Genomic DNA, 20,166 nt, shown 5'->3' with positions numbered 1-20,166 from the left:
GATTCCTGATTCTACAAGGAACAATCTAACTATGTGATCGAAACACACTTCCAGCTTGTCTTGAGATTTTCCCAGCCAATTTAGGGAGGTCAAGACAGAGAGGGCAAGGCTTCCCCAAACTTGTCTCCCCAAAAACCTGGAAAAGCCTCAGTGTTTGGGATCATCACTGCTCTTCCCCCAGTATTCATTCTATGAGCTTCTATCCTATTCCCAATAGGTGTGATCTGTCTGATTAACAGAAGGCCTGATTATAAAAACAAGTTTGAGAAGAATATGGGGAACTATCACATGCTGCTGTCCTCTCCTCTTGATAATCAACCACTTTAGAAATTTCCAGCTATGTTCAGATTGTTTGTGCCGCCTGCTGATACATTATTTTCTCTGACAGGGTGAGATTGGAAAATGCGTAAGATCTCTTACATTATAAGGCTTAAGGCAACCATCTTCAACCTGGTACTCGCACAGTATGTTGGACTGCAACTCCTGACTTCCACCCAGCAGGGTCATGCTAGTTGTGGGTGATGGAAGTTGTAGTCCAACACATTTGGGAAAGCTGATTGCTAGAAGCTTTTCCCAATTTAATTTCATTCCAGGTGTGGACTTCAGTAGCCAGAGCTCCCCAACCAATATTGGCATTGCTGAGAATCCTGGGAATTGAAGTCCATACATCTAAAGTGTGCTCAGGTTGGGGAAGGCTGCTTTTGTGCTTATGTTAAGGCATGTTCATATGTTATAAAAGTTCTACATGACATAAAGCACTGATGAACATGCATTAATCTGAGATATATAGATGTCACATGTGCTGGTGGGGACTCAGGGGTTGCTGTTCTTCATAGTTGAGGGAGGTTCTTCCTGCCCTAAGAAATCTGCTTGGCTCCCTTTCTCTTTCACTTCCTGGCCAAGACCTTCCTGTTCCAACAGGTGTTTACCTGCCAGATCTAACTCTTCCTTTGTTGAAGCCTTTTGAAATGGCTGCTGTAAAGTGACAGATGAGGAAGGGATGAGCACATTGGATCTCTGGTGCTCAGTGGTCATGAAAATTTCAGATGGTGTATGTAGGTGACTAATTGTTGATTGAAGTTACTCCATTAGACATTACTGCCATTTTGAATGATGAAATTACATGAAAACCAATGCCATTATACCTGATTTTTCTTTTTCTTTTCTTTTTTAATTTCATTTACTCCATCCTCTGTTTTTTGAAGGGCAGTCGAGGTCCTCCAGGTGTCCCTGGAATGCCAGGATCTATTGGATGGCCTGGTCCAATGGGACTGAAGGTAAAACTAAGCTACTGACTACTGGTTTGTAAAGCAATCTATTTATAATGCAAATGCGGTTAATTTAATCTTACTGAAACCCAGCATATTTCCTATACAAGAAGTTTGCCAGTAAATGACCAGTTTCAAAAATCTGTAAGGTGCTTTGGGCAGAAGATTTCCAGACCCCAGGTCTCATGTAAAAGAACAAAGGTTGACTGAGGTTAGGAACTCACATAGAGTTAATAGGTAGAGTATAAATTTCTATCTACATTTGTGTTTATAACACTAGTGGAATTATGGGCTGACATAATTATATCAAGAGAACTTGATTTCTCCTTCAGAGCATCTGTGAGAAGGCAATGGGACAGTTGACAGATAGTGGGAAAGCAGACCACATGAATTAATGTGGAGGAGACCACCAGGGAATACCAGGACTATAAGCTTGACTGAATAATTGAAAATCATCTTGGAAAACGGCATGGCAAACTGGTTCTTGAAAATGTGCTAGGGTTTCTCTGGTCATTCCAGCTGGTGTCTCCTGTCACTATGTACAACTTAAGGAACAACAGGGATGAGCAACCAGTGGCCCATGGACACAAAGAGGCCCTCTTCCGTGGAATTTCTTCCAGCCATGCCACTGAACTTTGGCAATGTGATTACTGACAACTGGTGGGGCAGTTTCCTACCATATTAATGTCAGAAACACAGAAATTCTGGAGCACAAACCTAAAATAGCTCAACACCATTAAAAGAACAGAAAAGAAAAGCTTCCTAACTGAAGCAAAAATAATTCCAAATTCATGGCCACTGAACCCTGTTGCCTCCCCCTTCAAAAAAAGTTGTGTGACAGTGACTCCAGGCCATCTGAACTTTGCCCAACCCTGCCTTACTGTGCAGTACAAATCAGCAAATTTGGCTCAGCATCATCCCGGTTAACCACACCCAATGCTAAGAAGAGCCAGTGGGAGCAATCTGAGCATTATTGGCTCATTTGCTTACCATTCTGTGCAAAGAATCTATGTTGAATTCATTTTATGTATCGTAATCTTCCATGATATGGCTGCATTAAGAAATGTAGAAATGTTGCAAATTCCTCTTTGATTATGAACCATTCCAGTTAATGAAAGCTGGCCATTATGAGTAATTTTCTTTATTGATCCTTTTAGGGTGAAAAGGGAGATTTGGGCTTGATGGGATTGCCGGGTGTAAGAGGACCAATGGGCTTCAAGGTTTGTTACTCCAAGTCCTATGTTCTCTTTCTTGGGCTCTAACAACTTCTGGATTAGAAATTGATGGTGTATATTATAGACAGGTAACATTTATTATTTTGGGGGTGAGGGAGAATAATGAAAAAACACAGATTTCCTTTTCCACAGATACAATGAAAGAATTGTAACATTGTGTTGAAATACTTGCTCTTCACTATTCTTTACCAGATTTCTTACGGCAATGTAATATGTGGGTTGAACGGAAGTACTTGCAAGGGAAGGAGGGGGTCTCCAAAAATTAAAGATGGTGGTTGCAATCACATGATTAAAGCCCTGCCTCTTTTTATGTGTGACACACATAAAAAGGGGTGGGGCTTTGATCATGTGGTCATGGCTGTCATCTTGACATTTTTGCTCCCAGCCCTGGGGCTGAACTACACAATATATTAAATATATTTAGTATTCTGGCTATGAACATCATTCATTCATTCATTCATTCATTTATTCATTCAATGTATTTAGCATGCAGTTGCTGTTTTGTTTTTGTATTTTACATTAGAGCAAGTGCCTGGGCTTGACCTTGAGCCTGATCACTAGGCATGTGGTTGGGAGTCTTAAATCTTCCTGTTCTCAGCTACTTTCTTCACAAAATTCTCCACCCAAAACATGTGTGTGTTTTCTGTTACTGTTTTAAAAATCCCTCTGTGGACACACTGTTGATTTTTCAAACCTACATATAGAATGGGAAGGTATTTTGCAAAGCAGGTGGGTGGAAATGTAAGTCTGCTATCTCTTACTGTACATGTGTGATGTAAAGACATTGTCTCAAGAAACATAGTGCATTGCAAAGGAGAGTTGCATGCTATGTATTTAATGTATTGTATAACAGGTAGACTAAATGTTACTTAGGACCTAAAGTCCTCAGAATTGTATCCTTTACAGTTTTTCAGTCCTTTGGGGTATTCTAAAGGTTGGGGGGGATTTTTCCCTAAGCTGCTGTAGGTTTTTTGCACTGTTAAGTGTAGCATTTGTCTTCCCCTGACACAATAGGCTATTAACTTCCTTGTACATTTATTTACAGTAACTCCTGTTACACTAACCTATCAGGATACGTGTTTGACTGACTGTTTTTATATAGATTTATATACACATCAACTGATAATACAAAACATGCAGATATCCTGACCTGCTTTTGTACTTATAGAGAGAGAAAGAGGAGTAGAAACTAGAGTGCAGCATGCCAATGGCATGTTTTCATGCATGCATATATAAGGGAGAATTCTTCTATAGTTCCTTGGTTTTTAAAAATAATCTTAATGGCCTATAGACCGAAAGACTGATATACATTTTAAAAAATAATAATTCTAAGAAACAAGCAGATTTATAATAAGAAGATTGTTTGATCCGATCGGCAAAATAGAGTATTTCTGTACCCATGTTTCAAAAATGATGTTTGATCTACATTTGCATCTATATGAGACAGGTACCTATCGACTTCACTTTTTTAATGTTTAACAGTCACAGTTTTACCATATGTGAATTCAGTGATAGTTTCAAGTTCAAAGGTGTCATTAAAATGCTTATAGATGTTGCTACAAAGGATTAGGGTCTAACTGGAAGCCCAGTAAAAGCCAATGCCAGAGACATACCTATCCTAGATAAGGGAAGCAGGTGAAGATAATGATTTATCATAGAGATTGCTGCAATGAGATTTACACTAGTAGTTGCACTGGCTGTTGCTTCTTATTAAATGTTCAAAGCAATGTCAAGCGTGCCTGCTGGACATCATTTCTTGTCATGTTGGCTTCTAGGCTGAGGTGTGATGCTGTCGCTTTGTATGCTTTCCTTGCTTTTGTCTTTTAAAATCTACAAAGGAAAGTGTTAGTGCAACTAAACATTTATGGCTTTCTTTTCTGTTCTTCAAAGCGGCATATTTCAGTGAGTTAAACTATTCTTTTTCTAGGGTAACCCGGGAGGTGGAGGAGAGAAGGTGAGTGATAACAAGCATTGGTAGTACAGTGTCTGAATAAGTATAATGCATCCACTTAGTTTACAAAATGGGCACCTTTATTTGGTTCAGGAGTAAAATAGGTTGAACAGATTAAAGGGAGGGCTCAAAAAAACCATGATGGTGACAGCAACTGCATGATCATAGACACGCCCCTTTTTACATGCATCCCATGTGCAATGCATGTAAAAAGGGGGCAGGGCTTTGATCACATAGTCTCAGTGTTTATTTTTTTGATTCCCCCCTGTGAATGCCCTTGAACAGAATCAAAGTAATAAAGAAATGGCAAACCAAATTAAAATAGGCTTTAAACCCTGCACAGACTATTACTGGCATTCTCTGTAGCCGAACATCCTAAACTGAAGAATCCATTTTCTTTGCTCCACCACCTTACCAGGCAACAATGTATGAAGAACAACTAACTAGGTCTGTGTTCTGGGTGGTTGTTCTAGTACATAAGCAGCTAAAAAAAAAATAACACTCGGGTTATAATTTCTTAGGCTGATCCTCTGCCAAGGAGTCCCAAGATCTAGCTGTCCAGACAAAAAAATTGATACTCTTACCCTTATCTAGATGAGGAAAAATGATGACAATGTAACACAGCACAAAATAAATGGGTCTACCATCCTGTGCTGATGGAAACTACCCCATTCCTAATCCTTAAATACTTAGAGCTGAAATAAAGGCAAGGTTGAAATAGTAGGCTGCTAGTGAGTTGCCCCACGATCAGCCCCTCCTACATGTATTCATTGCTTACAACTTACTCTCTGACAATAACTTTCCCTTACAAACGAAAATATGTGGCACAAATGCTGTTCAAGCAAGCCTATTAATTGTAGTACTGAATGACATCTCGAAAGTATTGATTAATTGTTTCAGGAAGGAAACAAAGCTCTGAGTCTAAATCATTTTTAAAACACACAACATGGCTGGCTGGGGAATTCTAGGAGTTGAAGTCCACACATCTTCAAGTTGCCAAGGCTGAGAAACACCGCCCTAATAGATGGCCACTTTATCTGCCATGAAAATGGTAATCATGGATGGCCAAAAGTCTACCTGTATTCTGTACCTACATACCTTCATGACTGTGGAGATTTTGTATTTAATATAACATTGGGCACTGGGGGAAGAAAGCATACTTTTGAACTACTGTGTTATATAGCTCTGATACGGTTTTCCACAGGGTGCCCAAGGACAGAAAGGAGTCAAAGGCAGCAAAGGTGATAAGGTAATATTCTCTTACTAAAGTAGCAAGAAACTTTCTACATGGACAGGCATGATTTCTTTTTCTTGTTCTGCAGGCCATAATGAGCAGGACTGGTTTTGTCCAAATTACTTGGGAGGATATTTTTTCTCCCCTTGTCAGCCTTCTGAGGTAGACCAGACAGGAAACATGACCAGATGAGCTAACTCTACTTTATTGTAAGGCTACATTAACAGAACCTTGCAAGTCTGGAAGTACAAATCTCCTGCCATCTCTTTTACAGCCTGAGAAACTAGGGAGGGTCTCTTCTGAGCCTCTTTCTCCACCTATTATGCAGCTGCGGGCTATGCCCTCTCTTATCTGACCATTCCCTAGGCAGCACCTCTTTGCCCCATTTCTCAAGGTCTTTCTCACATACCATAACGCTCCTTCAGGTTTATTCCATTTTGAAAGTTTCTACTGAGAAGTAAACAGTAAACAGATGTGTTTTATTTTTTCCAGCTAAAAAGGGCAGGAAACCACATGAATGCATTTTAGCATCCTGGTTGGAAGGGACATAACAGGAGCAGCCTGTTATGTTGTCTGCCTCTGTAACAGAACATGGTATTTTGAAGTACATGTGCATAGCAACAGATGTTAAACAGTACAACAGATGCAAAGTCTATTTTGTTCTTTCTTTCATGATTGAGGTTTGATTTATGTGAGTTTAAAATGCAAAACCACATATTCACAGTGTATATATTAAGATCAATATTGGGAAATCTATTTTTGCTCCAGTGTATTAAAAATATAGTTCTAAGACAAAGCCAGGGGTTGAGGTAAGAATAGGAACATACATGAGTAATATATAATTGAAGAAATGCTCTTTTAAAGGGAGCTCTCAGGGTTTAAAATGACATCACTTTGGGCATGTTTCCAGGATAGATGGACATAGAGACAAAATGAGGGAGAGAAAGAATGAGCGTAACGGGTAAACAATGGCAAAACCAATATACAATGAATTAAAATATATGTAAGTTTAAAAGCTGCATTCATCCATGTTCATTGTTAAGAAAACAGCACAACTGATTTGATTTAAATTCTTGCAAATTATAATTACTGCACCCAGAATTGGTTAAATACAACTATAATTATCTCTGTCCTTACATTGTTCAAATAGATTATATGGTATATTATGTATCACATAATGTATTTTAAAAGTAGAACATCACAAGTATTATTAGAAAAACAGATTTTCAACTGCTTTACGCTAACTAAAATTGTGACTTGTTCCTTTTTGTCTCATTGTCATTTTATTGTTTTAGTAAGTTTTAATGTGATATGTCATTTTATATGGGTTGATTATGGTATTTCTTCTTCTTTTCTTTTTGTGTGCTGCCCAGAGTCACATGGTCTGAGTTGGGCAGCCTATAAATGCTTTACAACAAATAAACAAGGCCATGACCCAAACCCCAAAGCTATTAATTAAAGGATAGTTCATTTTTTCACTCAACTTTGTCTTTGCAGGGATACATAGGTTTCCCTGGAATGTTGGGGCAAAAGGTAGGTACATCAGAGATGCTCAGCCTGTGCACATGATGGACATGTGTTGGAGTTAATATTTCAAAGGGTTTTTGAGAAACAATTTACCCAGAACTATGTTTTGTTGTCTTCAGTTGGACTCAATATTAATATTGCACTGTTCATTCCTAACTGAAATGTGTCTTGCCACTATGGATAGTCAGTCAAGACCATAGTTTCCCTTTACTCTTTTTCCCCAAATAAGGCAAGTAAACTGTTTGTAGCCATTGTAAGATACCTACTGGCCTCTACTTCGTACATATTTTTAGCTGAAGCATGTTGAACCAAGTTTAAGGAACTTTCAAAAGCAAAATCTGTGGAACTCATTAGGCTGCTTCTGATTAGGTTAATATAGTATTTCTCAACCTCAGCAATTTTAAGATGTATGTATGGACTTCAACTCCCAGAATTCTTCAGCCATGCTGGCTGGGAAATTCTGGGAGTTGAAGTCCACACATCTTAAAGTTACTGAGGTTGAGAAACACTGGGCTAATGGTTCAAAAGAATGGGATCCATATGGGTCTCAGCTATTCAGTTCCAGGTAAAAATGTGAAATTGGAATGATTTTTAAAAGAGTTGAGAGTACAACCTACTGGGAAATTCTCAATTCGTGCAATTAAATAACATGCATTGTCATGCAGCTCTTGTTAATTTGGTCTTGCAGCTAACAGATTTTTGCCATGACTATTATGTCTGAGTGTTTAGAATTTTATAAATATCTGGTTATAATAACCATCTGATCATAATTGTAAAGACCAGATTATCTTTTACTGTATAGAAATCCATTTATATTCTTCAAGGTAGTTTCACGCTAGTCAATCATATGAGGGAGAAAAAGTAGATTCATTTGAGGGGTTATAGAAAAAGGAAGGCATTTGGTGCTGTTGCTGCCATTGCTCATTGTTTAATTCAGTGTTTCTCAACCTTAGCACCTTTAAGATATTGATGTGGACTTCAACTCCCAGAACTCCCCATGCTGGCTGGGGAATTCTGGGAGTTGAAGTCCACATATCTTAAAGTTGCTAAGGTTGAGAAACCCTGGTTTCTTTCCTAATTTGACATTCAAGTAATGTTCAAGCAATGGGATTATGTCCACGTGGAGCCTTGTTCATGCATTTCTCACCTTCTTCTTTTCCCTTTCTCCCTTCCCATGTTTGTAAATTTGATCTTGGGCTGAAGGCCATCTGAAAGAAGGCAAATGTTCTCTGTGACCTAAAGACCTTAGCTTGTCCATTTCTGGTTTCTGCTTATTTGTCAGAACCCTTTCTACAACAGCATCTTGGGAATAGTTTGAGTTCAGATTTATTTGGGCTGATGGTTAATACCAAGGTATGGCCAGTTTTCTATTCCTATGACAAGCAACCAGCAAAATATTTGTGGTTCAGAATAAGAGGCAAGCACTGGACTGTGGCTTCACTGACCAAGGAAAAAAGAAAAAGAATGAAGCTTTGTATTGTTTTTACAGTAGTGTGCTTATGGTATCATTCTCAAGCTTTTTCCAGGTGGATGAAGTTATAGTCCAGTACTCACATTATGCTAAACTTGCTAAATGAAACTCAGATGGTTCATTAGCAGAACCCATTCATAGGAGGAGCCAGCAGAAGCACACAGGTGGGTTGACAACTTAACAGTAAATCTCAGCATATTTGATGGTTATTATTTATTTCTTGAGAGTTCTACAACCTTCCCCCCAACATTTTAGGATACAACTTACTGATTTCAAGGAAATGTTCCTTGGGGAAAATGTACTTCAGTTAATATTTATACAAACATGTAGAATATTCTCTCTTTGGCATGTATGTGAGTGTCTGCTGAGTTTTGAGTAAGATAGTTTCATAACTAAGTGCATATCTTTGCACTAAAGTTTTGGATTTTATCCTTTCCATCCCCATAAAGGGAGAAATGGGTCCAAAGGGGGAACCTGGTGCATCAGGACACAGAGGACCGACTGGACGGCCAGGGAAACGAGGCAAACAAGTAGGAATCCTGTACTGTATTTTGCTTTGTTTATTTTATTTTAATCCCAACTTCCCTAATATATATTTGATTTTGTTGTGTAACTCTAGATGTAATATTTTCTTTTTTATGCTTTTGACTGCATAAACCTACTTTATTTTCAGGTCCAGGGTGGAAACAAAGGTTAATTTAAACTAAATTTCATTTGATTTTTTGCCTTCTCATACTTCTTTCTTGTCCTGTTCACACTGAGGTTTTTGTTTTGTTTTGTTTTTTGGTGGCTCCTAGCATGCTACTTAAAGATTTTCCTCACTGCTGAGTTGAAGTGTTCTCCACTCACCGTTGTCATCAGAAAACTATGCTGGCATTAAATTTGTTGTCCCCAAGACTGATCATTATCCTACCCTTCTTGTCTCTAACTTTCCAAGATAATGGGTGACAAAGCTTAACAGAATTTAGATACCTCAAGGCTATCTTTGCACAGTGTCAAAATACAGGGGTAAAAGACTATTTTAATACCAGTGCAGCTAAGAACAACTTAAGCCTGTCTTGCTCATGGGTTGGGGAAGCATCATGGATCATGAGGAAACAGCAGCACAAAGATTTTGTCCCAGTACATATATAACATGGTTGGATGCAAGCAGGAAAATCCTTAGATATGTTGTACAGCCTTGCCTTAGAAAAAGCGATCCAAAATCACTGGATTTAAATAAATTTTAGATTATGGTTAACTTGAATCTCAATTGTTTCTCAGAATTTTTTACTACTGCTGCTACCACTATTGCTACTGTTCTTATTTGTGTTATAAAACACATCTCATGTTCACGGTCATCATAGACTTGCTTCTTGAAATTAAATTGTTGTTTTGAAAGACCACTGGGAAGAAGTTGAGATGGGTACTTAAGCAGCTATTTCTTAAATAAGAGAGATATTTCTCACTCACTGAGTCATTTCCTGCCTCCAAAGCCAGCTGATGTCTCCATATAAAGTGCCTGTGGTGGCAGCTAAATTAAGAAGGTGTTACTTCCACTTCCATTCCGAGATGCATCTTGCTCATCTCATTGATTCCTTCAAGTTCATGCTGAGAGTCTTCTCAGGTTAGTTGCACTAAACCAGGATATATATAGGCCTAATCTTACAAGTGCCAGATTAACCAACAGCATCACAGGCATGACACAGACTCTGTGTCATGAGTGCCGTTGAGCTAAAGTAATCAGCGCAATGGCACTCATGACAATGACAAGGAAATAGGTGAAGGGGTACAAGTTAAGTAGCCATCAACCCACAACGACTAACGGCTAACAAACAATAGATAAACGGATCACGGAGCCACCCAAGCCATCAGCAGCAATACCACGGGGATCGCCCAGCTGAAAGCAATCAGCAGAAGAATGAAAACCTGAGGATGGGCGATCCTAGAAACCCTCAACCAATGGCAGGGCAACGCATGGGACAAAGGGGGGTGACGTGACCGAGAGCGAGGGGGCGCTGACCGGCGCGGGGTATTTAAACCCCGCACCGGCGCGCTCCTGTCACTCTCAGCTTTTTCTAACGACGTTGTACCTATCCTGAAATAAACCAGAGCCTGCTTTGCAACCCAGTGTCTGAACGTTATTCAGAGGTAGGCAGCGCATGACATAAAGCTGAGAGTCATAAACTCAGCCTCGCCGAGCCCCACCGGACGACAACGAGCCGCGGGAGGAGTAGACGGCGAGAAGACCAGCAAGATGAGGCCGGAACGGCGCGGGCAAGGAGGGCGAGCCGCGCGGCAAGAGACAGAGGAGGACCGACCGAGGCCAGAGGCACCGCGGACTCCCGGAGCCATGGACGCCCGCCCCACCCGACCCGAGCCTCAGCTCCAACCCCAAGGGGAGATGGCGACGGAGGCAACCCGACCGCGGGAGGGAGCAGCACGACTTCCGAAACCAGCGGAGGACCCCGCGCCCCACATCGCACCCCAGCAACGGGCGTGGAGCGACAGCCCCACGGTGCTCGACACGGAGGAGGACGACGGAGACACCCATCAGACGGAGGAGGAAGCGGACCCGCGGCGGAGGGACGATGAACCCCCCCCCCCCCCCGAGGACGCGCCAACGGAACCGGCCCCAGCGGCGGTGCGGGCTGTGGACGAGGAGGCACGAGCTGAACTCGCGGCCATGCGGGCTCAGCTGACGGAACTCCGGACCATGCTCCAGGCGCTTATGCCCCCCGCGCCACCCAATGACGTCCCCGCACAAGCCCACACCCCGAGCGAAGCACCGAACCCACACGAGCCAGCGGAAAGCCAGCAGACGGCACAGGCGGCCGACACCACATCCCGGGAAGCGAGAGGCGGGGCCGCGCAAAACGCCCGGGCCCCAAAGGACTTCCCCATCTTCTTCGATGGGACCCCCTCAAAACTCTCGTTTTTCGTCACCAACGCTAGGGAGTTCATGGGGAGGCACGGACACTCCTATGACTCCGAGGCCGACAAGATCGGCGCCGTGGCAATCAAACTCCAAGACAGGGCGGCGGACTGGTACGTCCAACTGTACGAGTCCAGCTCCCCCGCCCTCGCCACCTTCCCTGCTTTCATCAACGAGATGAAAAACTATTTCGAAGACCCCCTAGCCAAAGTACGGGCGAAAAGCGCACTCCAGAGACTTAAACAGGGCGCACGCACGGTCCCTGACTACGCCCTGGAGTTCAAAGCCCTCGCGGGAAAGGTCTGCGACTGGTCTGAGACCACCCTGCTGGAAATCTTCAAAAAGGGGCTCAACCGCGACGTTCTCCAATGGGCCCTCTACCGCGACGACCCAGAAACGTTACACGGGTGGATCCACCTCGCGGGGAAAGCCGAACACGCGCACCGCACCTTCCTTATGACAACCACGGAAGACACAAACTACGTCGGGAAAAAGGTACCCGCACCACACGGGGGGATGGCCGGCCCCATATACCCTAAAAAGAAGTTCAACCGGGAGCCCTGCGGGAGGTGTGGCAAATTAGGGCACAAGACGGCGGACTGCTTCGCCAACCGACCGCCGACCAGCGCGCCCAAGCCCGCCCCGAAAATTAGCCCCAAACCACCCAACCCGGGGCCGCCCCCTCACCGCCGAATGACCGTGGCCACAGCGACACCGGAAGAGGGCTGGGACGCTTACTGGGGAGAAGAGGACAATACCGACCCCGACCAGCCGGCGGGAAATGCTCCCCGCTTGCCCTGAAACGCGTGGCGAGGCAGGCGGCGGGACAGCAACGCGAACCACCTCAACGAAACGACAAAAGCTCCGTAATATTGGCAGCAATTCAACTCTCTGCCGGCAACGGAGCCACCACGGCCGCGGCACTAGTGGACTCGGGGTGCTCAAAAAACCTTATCCACCCCGACCTAGTCGCCAAACTCGAACTCCGCTGCTTCCCCCTCCCCACGCCGCTGGCATTCCACCAGCTGGACGGCTCCACAGCGGGGGGGAAACCAGCCACGCTACAAACCGAGCCGGTCACCCTGCAAATGGGCACTCACACCGAGCGCACATCGTTCGTAGTCACGCCCATCGGACGGCCCATTGCAGTCCTGGGGATGCCATGGCTCGCGAAAAACAACCCGCGGATCAACTGGGCGACCCGCACCTTCACATTCGGCGACGGCGAGTATCGAGCACCAGTACCAGCTGGCAAAAGCAACCCCACGGTAGGACGAGCGGAGGCGACCACACAAGACAACGCCGCTACCACTGCAGACCTACCGGAACAATACGCCGACTTCTCCGAGGTCTTCGGAGAAGCAGAGGCAGACCAACTACCCCCCCACCGCAAGACGGATTGCCGAATCGACCTACTGCCCGACGTCCCCCTACCTAGACCAAAGATCTATTCGATGACCCCGAAGGAGATGGCAACCCTCCGGGAGTTCATCGATAAAAACCTAGACAGGGGATTTATAGAGCCAGCATGCTCACCGGTCGGAGCCCCCGTCCTATTCCGGGAGAAGAAAGACGGGACCCTACGGCTCTGTACCGACTACCGGGGCCTAAACGCGGCTTCCCTGTCCAACAAATACCCCTTACCCCTGGTGAAGGACATGCTCGCCCACCTGTCCACGGGCAAAGTCTTTTCCAAATTGGACCTGCGCGAGGCGTACTATCGCATCCGAATCAGGGAGGGGGACGAATGGAAGACGGCGTTCAACTGCCCCCTAGGCGCTTTCCAGTACAAGGTACTGCCCTTCGGACTCGCGGGGGCCCCTGGGGTGTTCATGCAGCTCATCAATGAGGTACTGCATGAACATCTGTTTAAAGGGGTCCTGGTCTACATCGACGACGTCCTTATTTACACAAAAACATACGAGGAACACGTAACCTTAGTCAGGCAAGTCCTCGACAAGCTCAGAAGGGCGCAGCTCTATGCAAAGCCCACAAAGTGCGAGTTTCACAAAGACCGCCTAGACTATTTGGGGTATCGAATCTCCGGGGACGGCATCGAGATGGACCCCGCAAAAGTCGAAGCGGTACTAAACTGGGAGCGGCCCCGCAACAGACGGCAACTACAGAGCTTCCTGGGATTCGCGAATTTCTACAGGTCCTTCGCCCGGGGGTTCGCTGAGATAGCCCTACCCTTAACGGACCTCCTCAAAACCAAAGGGGTGGGGGACACCAGACGCGCCAAGAACCCAGGCACAGTGCTGAATTGGACTCCCGCGTGCCAGACCGCATTCGACAAGCTGAAAGCGCTGTTCACGACGGAGCCAATCCTCGCGCACCCGGACCCAGAACGGCCGTTCGTGGTCCAAGCCGACGCCTCAGACTTCTCCCTGGGAGCCATCCTCCTACAAAAAGACTCCACGGGGCTCCTGAAACCATGCGCCTACCTGTCAAGGAAGTTCTCCGAGACAGAGAGGCGATGGCACGTCTGGGAGAAAGAAGCCTTTGCGGTGAAATCGGCACTAGAAACATGGCGTCACCTACTCGAGGGAGCCACCCAACCATTCGAGGTCTGGACGGACCACCGGAACCTCGAGGCCCTACGAACGCCTAGACGCCTTAGCCCAAAACAGGTCCGATGGGCACAATTCTTCAGCCGCTTTGATTTCCAGTTGAAGTTCATGCCGGGCAAGAAGAACTTCCTGGCCGACGCCCTCTCCCGGCTGCCCCAAGACGAAGAGCCCGCCCCAGACACCATTGGGACGGTCCTATCCGCCTCGCAACTGGGGATGGCCGTGACCACCCGAAGCGGCGCACGGAGGCAGCTCGACGCTACGGCGCAGCCGACGGCGGGACAACCGGCGACGGAAAGAAGGCAACCGCAACTACCAGGGGGAATGCGCACGGACCTCGCCGCCGCCCTCAAAACCGACCCCTGGTTCCTGGCAAACCCCGACAAGGTAACGATGGCGCAAGACCTAGCATGGGGGGAAGGCAGAATCTACGTCCCGGACTCGCAACGCCAGGCGATCTTGCATAGGTCACACGACGCCAAGCAAGCGGGACACTTTGGGTTCCTCAAGACCCTACACCTAACACGGCGGCAATTCTGGTGGCCCGCGCTCAGGCGAGACGTAAAAACCTACGTGGCGTCCTGCCCAACGTGCGCTCGGGCCAAACGGGCACCAGGCAAACCCGCGGGGCTATTGCAACGGGTGGCAGAACCCTCCCGCCCATGGGAGGAAATCTCTATGGATTTTATAGTGGACCTCCCACCCAGCCAGAAGAAAACGGCCATTTGGGTGGTGAAGGACTACTTCTCAAAGCAGGCCCACTTCATCCCCTGCACGTCAGTCCCATCCTCACAACAACTAGCCAAACTCTTCCTCATCCACGTGTACAGGCTACACGGATGTCCCGCACGTGTGGTGACCGACAGGGGCACGCAGTTCACCTCCAAATTCTGGCGGGCCTTCTTGAAGCTGACGGGGACCCAACAGGCCCTGTCTACGGCTTGGCATCCGCAGACGGACGGAGCCACTGAGGTTCTTAATGCCACCTTAGAGCAATTTATACGATCCTATACGAACTACCACCAGGACGACTGGGCTGAACTGCTCCCGTTCGCCGAAGTCGCATACAACAACGCCGTCCACACGAGCACGGGAAAAACCCCGTTCGAAGTAGTCTCGGGGCGCGACTTCGTCCCCATACCGGAGCTACCTCAACCCCCGGAACCCCAGGTGGACGCCAGCGACTGGGGACGGAAGATCGCGGAAGCATGGCCAGTAATCACGGCGGCGCTGAAGGAGGCACAGGCTGCTTACAAAGAGCAGGCCGACAAGCACCGGCGCCAACAACCGACGTTCCAGGCGGGGGACATGGCCTATCTCTCCACCAAGTTCCTAAAGTCAACCCAACCCTCGAAAAAACTGGGGCCTAAGTACATCGGGCCGTTCCGAGTCACGCAAATAGTGAACCCGGTAGCAATACGCCTGGACCTGCCACACAACCTCCGGAGGCTCCACCCGGTGTTCCACACCAGCCTCCTAAAACCGGCAACCACCTCCCGATGGCACCCAAGCACGCCTCAGCCCGCACCGCTTATGATCGACGGGCAACACCACTTCGAGATAAGGGACATCCTCGACTCACGCAAGCAACGAGGAACCCTACACTATCTGGTCAGGTGGAAACACTTCCCCCACCCGGAATGGGTGGCGGCGCACAACGTTAAAGCGCCTGACCTGACCAGAGCATTCCACCGGGCATACCCCGACAAACCGCAATCAAGGTCAGCAAAACCAACCCCCCCCCCCGCAGGCCTCCCCCCGCCTCCCGTGCCCCAAGGGAAGGGGCCCCCCCCAAGCCCGCGACTTGGGTGGACCTTCCCCCCCCCGGGACTCACCCCCCCCGCCCCGGGCCCACGGGGTGGTGACAAACGATCGCCAGCACCCTCCCCCCGCCCCCTGGCCGCGGGGGAGTGGCAAGCAAGTCAACAGGGCAACCTGGGGGCAACGCCCAGGAGACACAACAAAGGCGACGCACTCCAAATAAGCAAAAAAGGGCCCTACCTGGAGCTGAGCAGCACCCGACCAGCCACGCCTCTCGCCTCGCCGAACTAAGCCAAACAAACAGGGTGTGGTTGGAGCATGCGCACGCCAGGTCAGAACCCGAGCATGCGCACCATGGACACACCCTGGGAAGGCACGTGGTAGAGGGAGGAGCAAAGGGAGGGGCGACAACTACTCCGGCGGGAACTTTGAAAAAAAAAAAAAAAAAAAAAAAAAAAAATGGCGTTTTGACAGCTCCATGGGGGAAACCCAGAAACCCGGGGGAGAACACTATTCGGAAAGGGGGCAGTATGTCATGAGTGCCGTTGAGCTAAAGTAATCAGCGCAATGGCACTCATGACAATGACAAGGAAATAGGTGAAGGGGTACAAGTTAAGTAGCCATCAACCCACAACGACTAACGGCTAACAAACAATAGATAAACGGATCACGGAGCCACCCAAGCCATCAGCAGCAATACCACGGGGATCGCCCAGCTGAAAGCAATCAGCAGAAGAATGAAAACCTGAGGATGGGCGATCCTAGAAACCCTCAACCAATGGCAGGGCAACGCATGGGACAAAGGGGGGTGACGTGACCGAGAGCGAGGGGGCGCTGACCGGCGCGGGGTATTTAAACCCCGCACCGGCGCGCTCCTGTCACTCTCAGCTTTTTCTAACGACGTTGTACCTATCCTGAAATAAACCAGAGCCTGCTTTGCAACCCAGTGTCTGAACGTTATTCAGAGGTAGGCAGCGCATGACACTCTGTTCCAGTCTGTAGAATTCTATTGTTGCTGGTGGAAAAGATCTTGAGGATGAATAATATTTGTGGAAAAATACCCCTTTAGATCTAGAGTCTATAGCATGGTTTCCCAACCAGGGTTCTGAGGAACCCTAGGGTTCTGCAAGAGGTCACTAGGTATTCCCTGGGAGATCATGATTTATTTAAAAAATTATTTCAAATTCGGCAATTTCACATTAAAGAAGTAAGTTTCATTCTTTATTTTCAGTTTAAGAACACTGATAATGCATATATACAGGCCTGCAGGTGAAACGGATATAATAATTTTGTAACTTCTGGCCTATATTTGAGCCTGAATGTGCAGGGGTTCCCCGAGGCCTGAAAAATATTTCAAGGGTTCCTCCAGGGTCAAAAGGCTGAGAAAGGCTGATCTAGAGTCTGTTTTCAGACCTGTAGTCATCAACATTTTTCTGCTGCTTTCTCTCGGCTTTTTCCAATTTCTTCTCTTTCTCACTCTCTCAGTTTATTAACTGTATTTGAATATTGCTGTTGGATGTTTGTAGTGGCTTTAAACCTCCTTGATGGAAGATAAGAGGAAGTTCCCTATAAATGTTTTAAATAAATTAGTCCTTCTATAACAGAGTGTCTCAACCTTGGCAACTTCAAGATGTGTGAACTTCAACTCCCAGAATTCCTCAGCCAGCATTCTGGGAGTTGAAGTCCACACATCTTAAAGTTGCCAAGGTTGAGAAACACTGCTCTATAATCTCCTCCACCACTGTTTTGCTTTACCACATTTCCGTTAACTCACACACTTTCTTTTCCTTTTTTTTTTTAAAAAAGATCAAAGCAAGCACAGCATATATTCCTGGCACAGTCTACGTGGTCAACCCACAAACCAGCTTTATACACCAGCAACCTATAGGACTTAATAAGGTTGTCCCTAATGAGCCAGTTTGGTGTCGTGGTTAAGGCAGCAGGCTAGAAACTGAGAGGCCGTGAGTTCTATCCTGCCTTAGACACAAAGCCTGCTGGGTGACCCTGAGCCAGTCACTCCCTCTCAGCCCTAGGAAGCAGGCAACAGCAAACCACTTCCAAAATCTTGCCAAGAAAACTGTGGGGACTAGTCTAGGCTATTGCCAGGAGTCAACACTGACTCAAAGGCACATGCATGCACGCATGCACACACACATACACACACATGCACACACACACCAGATCACAGCTAGAAACAGGGTGTTTATCCTGATGCTGTGTGGTGCCATTGTTGTGGGAGGATGTGAAATAAAGCAAGATATGCTGAGAGCTAGAAATCTTAGCCACTGGCTGGAACAAATGGCATTAACCAAGGACCCTAGGCAGTGTATTCCCTCAGCATTTCTTCCATTAAAAGCTTGCATGCCAGCAACATAATGGTTTATCTCCAAGTCGTTTTTCAAAAAGCTGCCTAGGTTGTCCATAGTAATGTTCTGTTGTTACAGCAGATCTTGTGAAAGTAAAGTTCTATCTATCTTCAAGTATAAATTGTGGCAAGTAAAAGGTAAAAAATCCCTCAAGTCAAACCCGACTTCTGATTGATTTGTGGTTTCTATTGCTACATTCCTGGCTTTTTGTCCTCCCAGTCTTGCTTATACCCCTGGGAGGTATAAGCTGGGAGTTTCAGATAGACTCCTGTCCAAGTAGTAGCCCAATCTGTCCCTGCTTAGCTTCTCAAAATCAACGAAACTCAGCTTGGCACCAGTAAATCATGTATTCATAAATTAATTTTCCCTAGGAATGAATGGGTTTGACAAAAAGATGCTCCTACAGCCATGCAAACATTTTTTTCTTGGAAAAAGTGCCTATTCAATGGAAAGTGCAGAATAGGGGAATACAGAGGATCTTTTTGACAGTAAATAAATGCATATTTTATTCAGATAGGTACATGGATACATGTAGGAGGCATGAAGAGCTGTGGGGTGATTTCACTGGCTTCATTTCAAATAAAATCCTACTTTGGAATATCTAACTATATGTGAAAAGGCAAAAGTGCTTTATTACTTGGATTAGCATGCATGTTAAACTTAAGACATGCATGCTTAAGTTTAACATGACTTAAGACAGTGCTTTTCAAACTTGGCAACTGTATGATGGGTAGACTGCTGGCTGGGAATTCGGGGAGTTGAAGTCACCTCTTCTAGTTGCCACGTTTGAAAAACACTGACTTAAGACTTTGTAACTTCCTTTATGTTACAGATTATAGTAACATGCAAGAAATATTTATAAAATAGTTTTCTTTTTTCTTTTTTTTTAGGGACAAAAAGGAGATGTAGGACCCCCTGGAAGTACAGGCCCACCAGGTAGGCCTGGTTCTCCTGGAGTATCGGGTCCACCAGGACAGTTAGTATCAGGTAAGACTGGGCTTTCTTAATAGCTGTTCCTCTATTCTAATAATGTAATTATGCTAAACAGAATATACCCTTTATGTTTGTTCAACCACTAGCTGAAGGAATTTCGTATTTTTAAGGTAGCATTTTAGGGGTCAGTAGACTTTCTGGAGGGTATAGGTGGAAGTCAATAAGCATTTGCCATGGCTAAAATCACAGGGCACATTTCCCCCCTTCCTTCATTATCATATGCTGGAAAGGCAGAATGATATTATCCTCCGTCCCTTTGAAACTATGATAAATGTGGAATTGATTGTTGATGTGATGTATCGTGTGAGAGAGCGAGCAAAGAAGGAACAGATTGTTCCCATCCCTCTCTGAACTAGATAAGAGAGATGTACAGCGATTTCAGTCACCGTGCAATCTTCCTTCTCATATTCAAGATTATTGATACAATTATCCATTTTCTGATAGCCGACATTAATGTAAATGCTGCGTTATGTAGAATTTTAGGGTTTATTACTAACATCTAAATAAAAGTGATACTAGCATTTTAGCATGGTGTCTATGCTTCCTTTTGAAGTTTAGGAAAATATGTTTTTCCTTTATGCCAAAGCCGTTTCCTTTGATGTGCAAAAATTTGCCTTTAAGGGACAGTGATGAGAGCAATCAAACAATATTGATTGATCAGTATTCTGAAGTCCTTGATCAAAGCTATAAATGTTAAGAAGAAACAAACCTGGGTAGGGAAGGAGGAGATGCAACATATTTTATCCAAAGATGTTTGTCTTTTCTCACATCTAACAGAGCCTTTATTGTACATCAATTACCTTTATTGTCTGATTTGTTGCTTTCTGTATACCTATCATATATCAAATGTATGTTGTTGTTGTTAGTTGCCGTCGA

General features: G+C 45.6%; 1 protein-coding gene across 1 annotated transcript in view; it reads left to right on the top strand.

Annotated features, from left to right (window-relative positions):
• COLQ (collagen like tail subunit of asymmetric acetylcholinesterase) overlaps nucleotides 1–20,166 on the top strand; it is a 57,884-nt gene that overhangs the window by 25,516 nt on the left and 12,202 nt on the right. Inside the window, exons 5-12 of the mRNA XM_063303837.1 lie at nucleotides 389–411; nucleotides 1,202–1,277; nucleotides 2,426–2,488; nucleotides 4,431–4,457; nucleotides 5,659–5,703; nucleotides 7,186–7,221; nucleotides 9,136–9,216; nucleotides 19,188–19,284. Of these exons, the coding sequence (XP_063159907.1) occupies nucleotides 389–411; nucleotides 1,202–1,277; nucleotides 2,426–2,488; nucleotides 4,431–4,457; nucleotides 5,659–5,703; nucleotides 7,186–7,221; nucleotides 9,136–9,216; nucleotides 19,188–19,284 (448 nt within the window). The remainder of the gene's footprint in view (nucleotides 1–388; nucleotides 412–1,201; nucleotides 1,278–2,425; nucleotides 2,489–4,430; nucleotides 4,458–5,658; nucleotides 5,704–7,185; nucleotides 7,222–9,135; nucleotides 9,217–19,187; nucleotides 19,285–20,166) is intronic.

Source organism: Candoia aspera, chromosome 4 (genome assembly GCF_035149785.1).
Source record: "Candoia aspera isolate rCanAsp1 chromosome 4, rCanAsp1.hap2, whole genome shotgun sequence".
Lineage (NCBI taxonomy): Eukaryota > Metazoa > Chordata > Lepidosauria > Squamata > Boidae > Candoia > Candoia aspera.
Note: the sequence above shows the minus strand (reverse complement) of the source record. Positions and strands in the feature narration are given on the sequence as shown.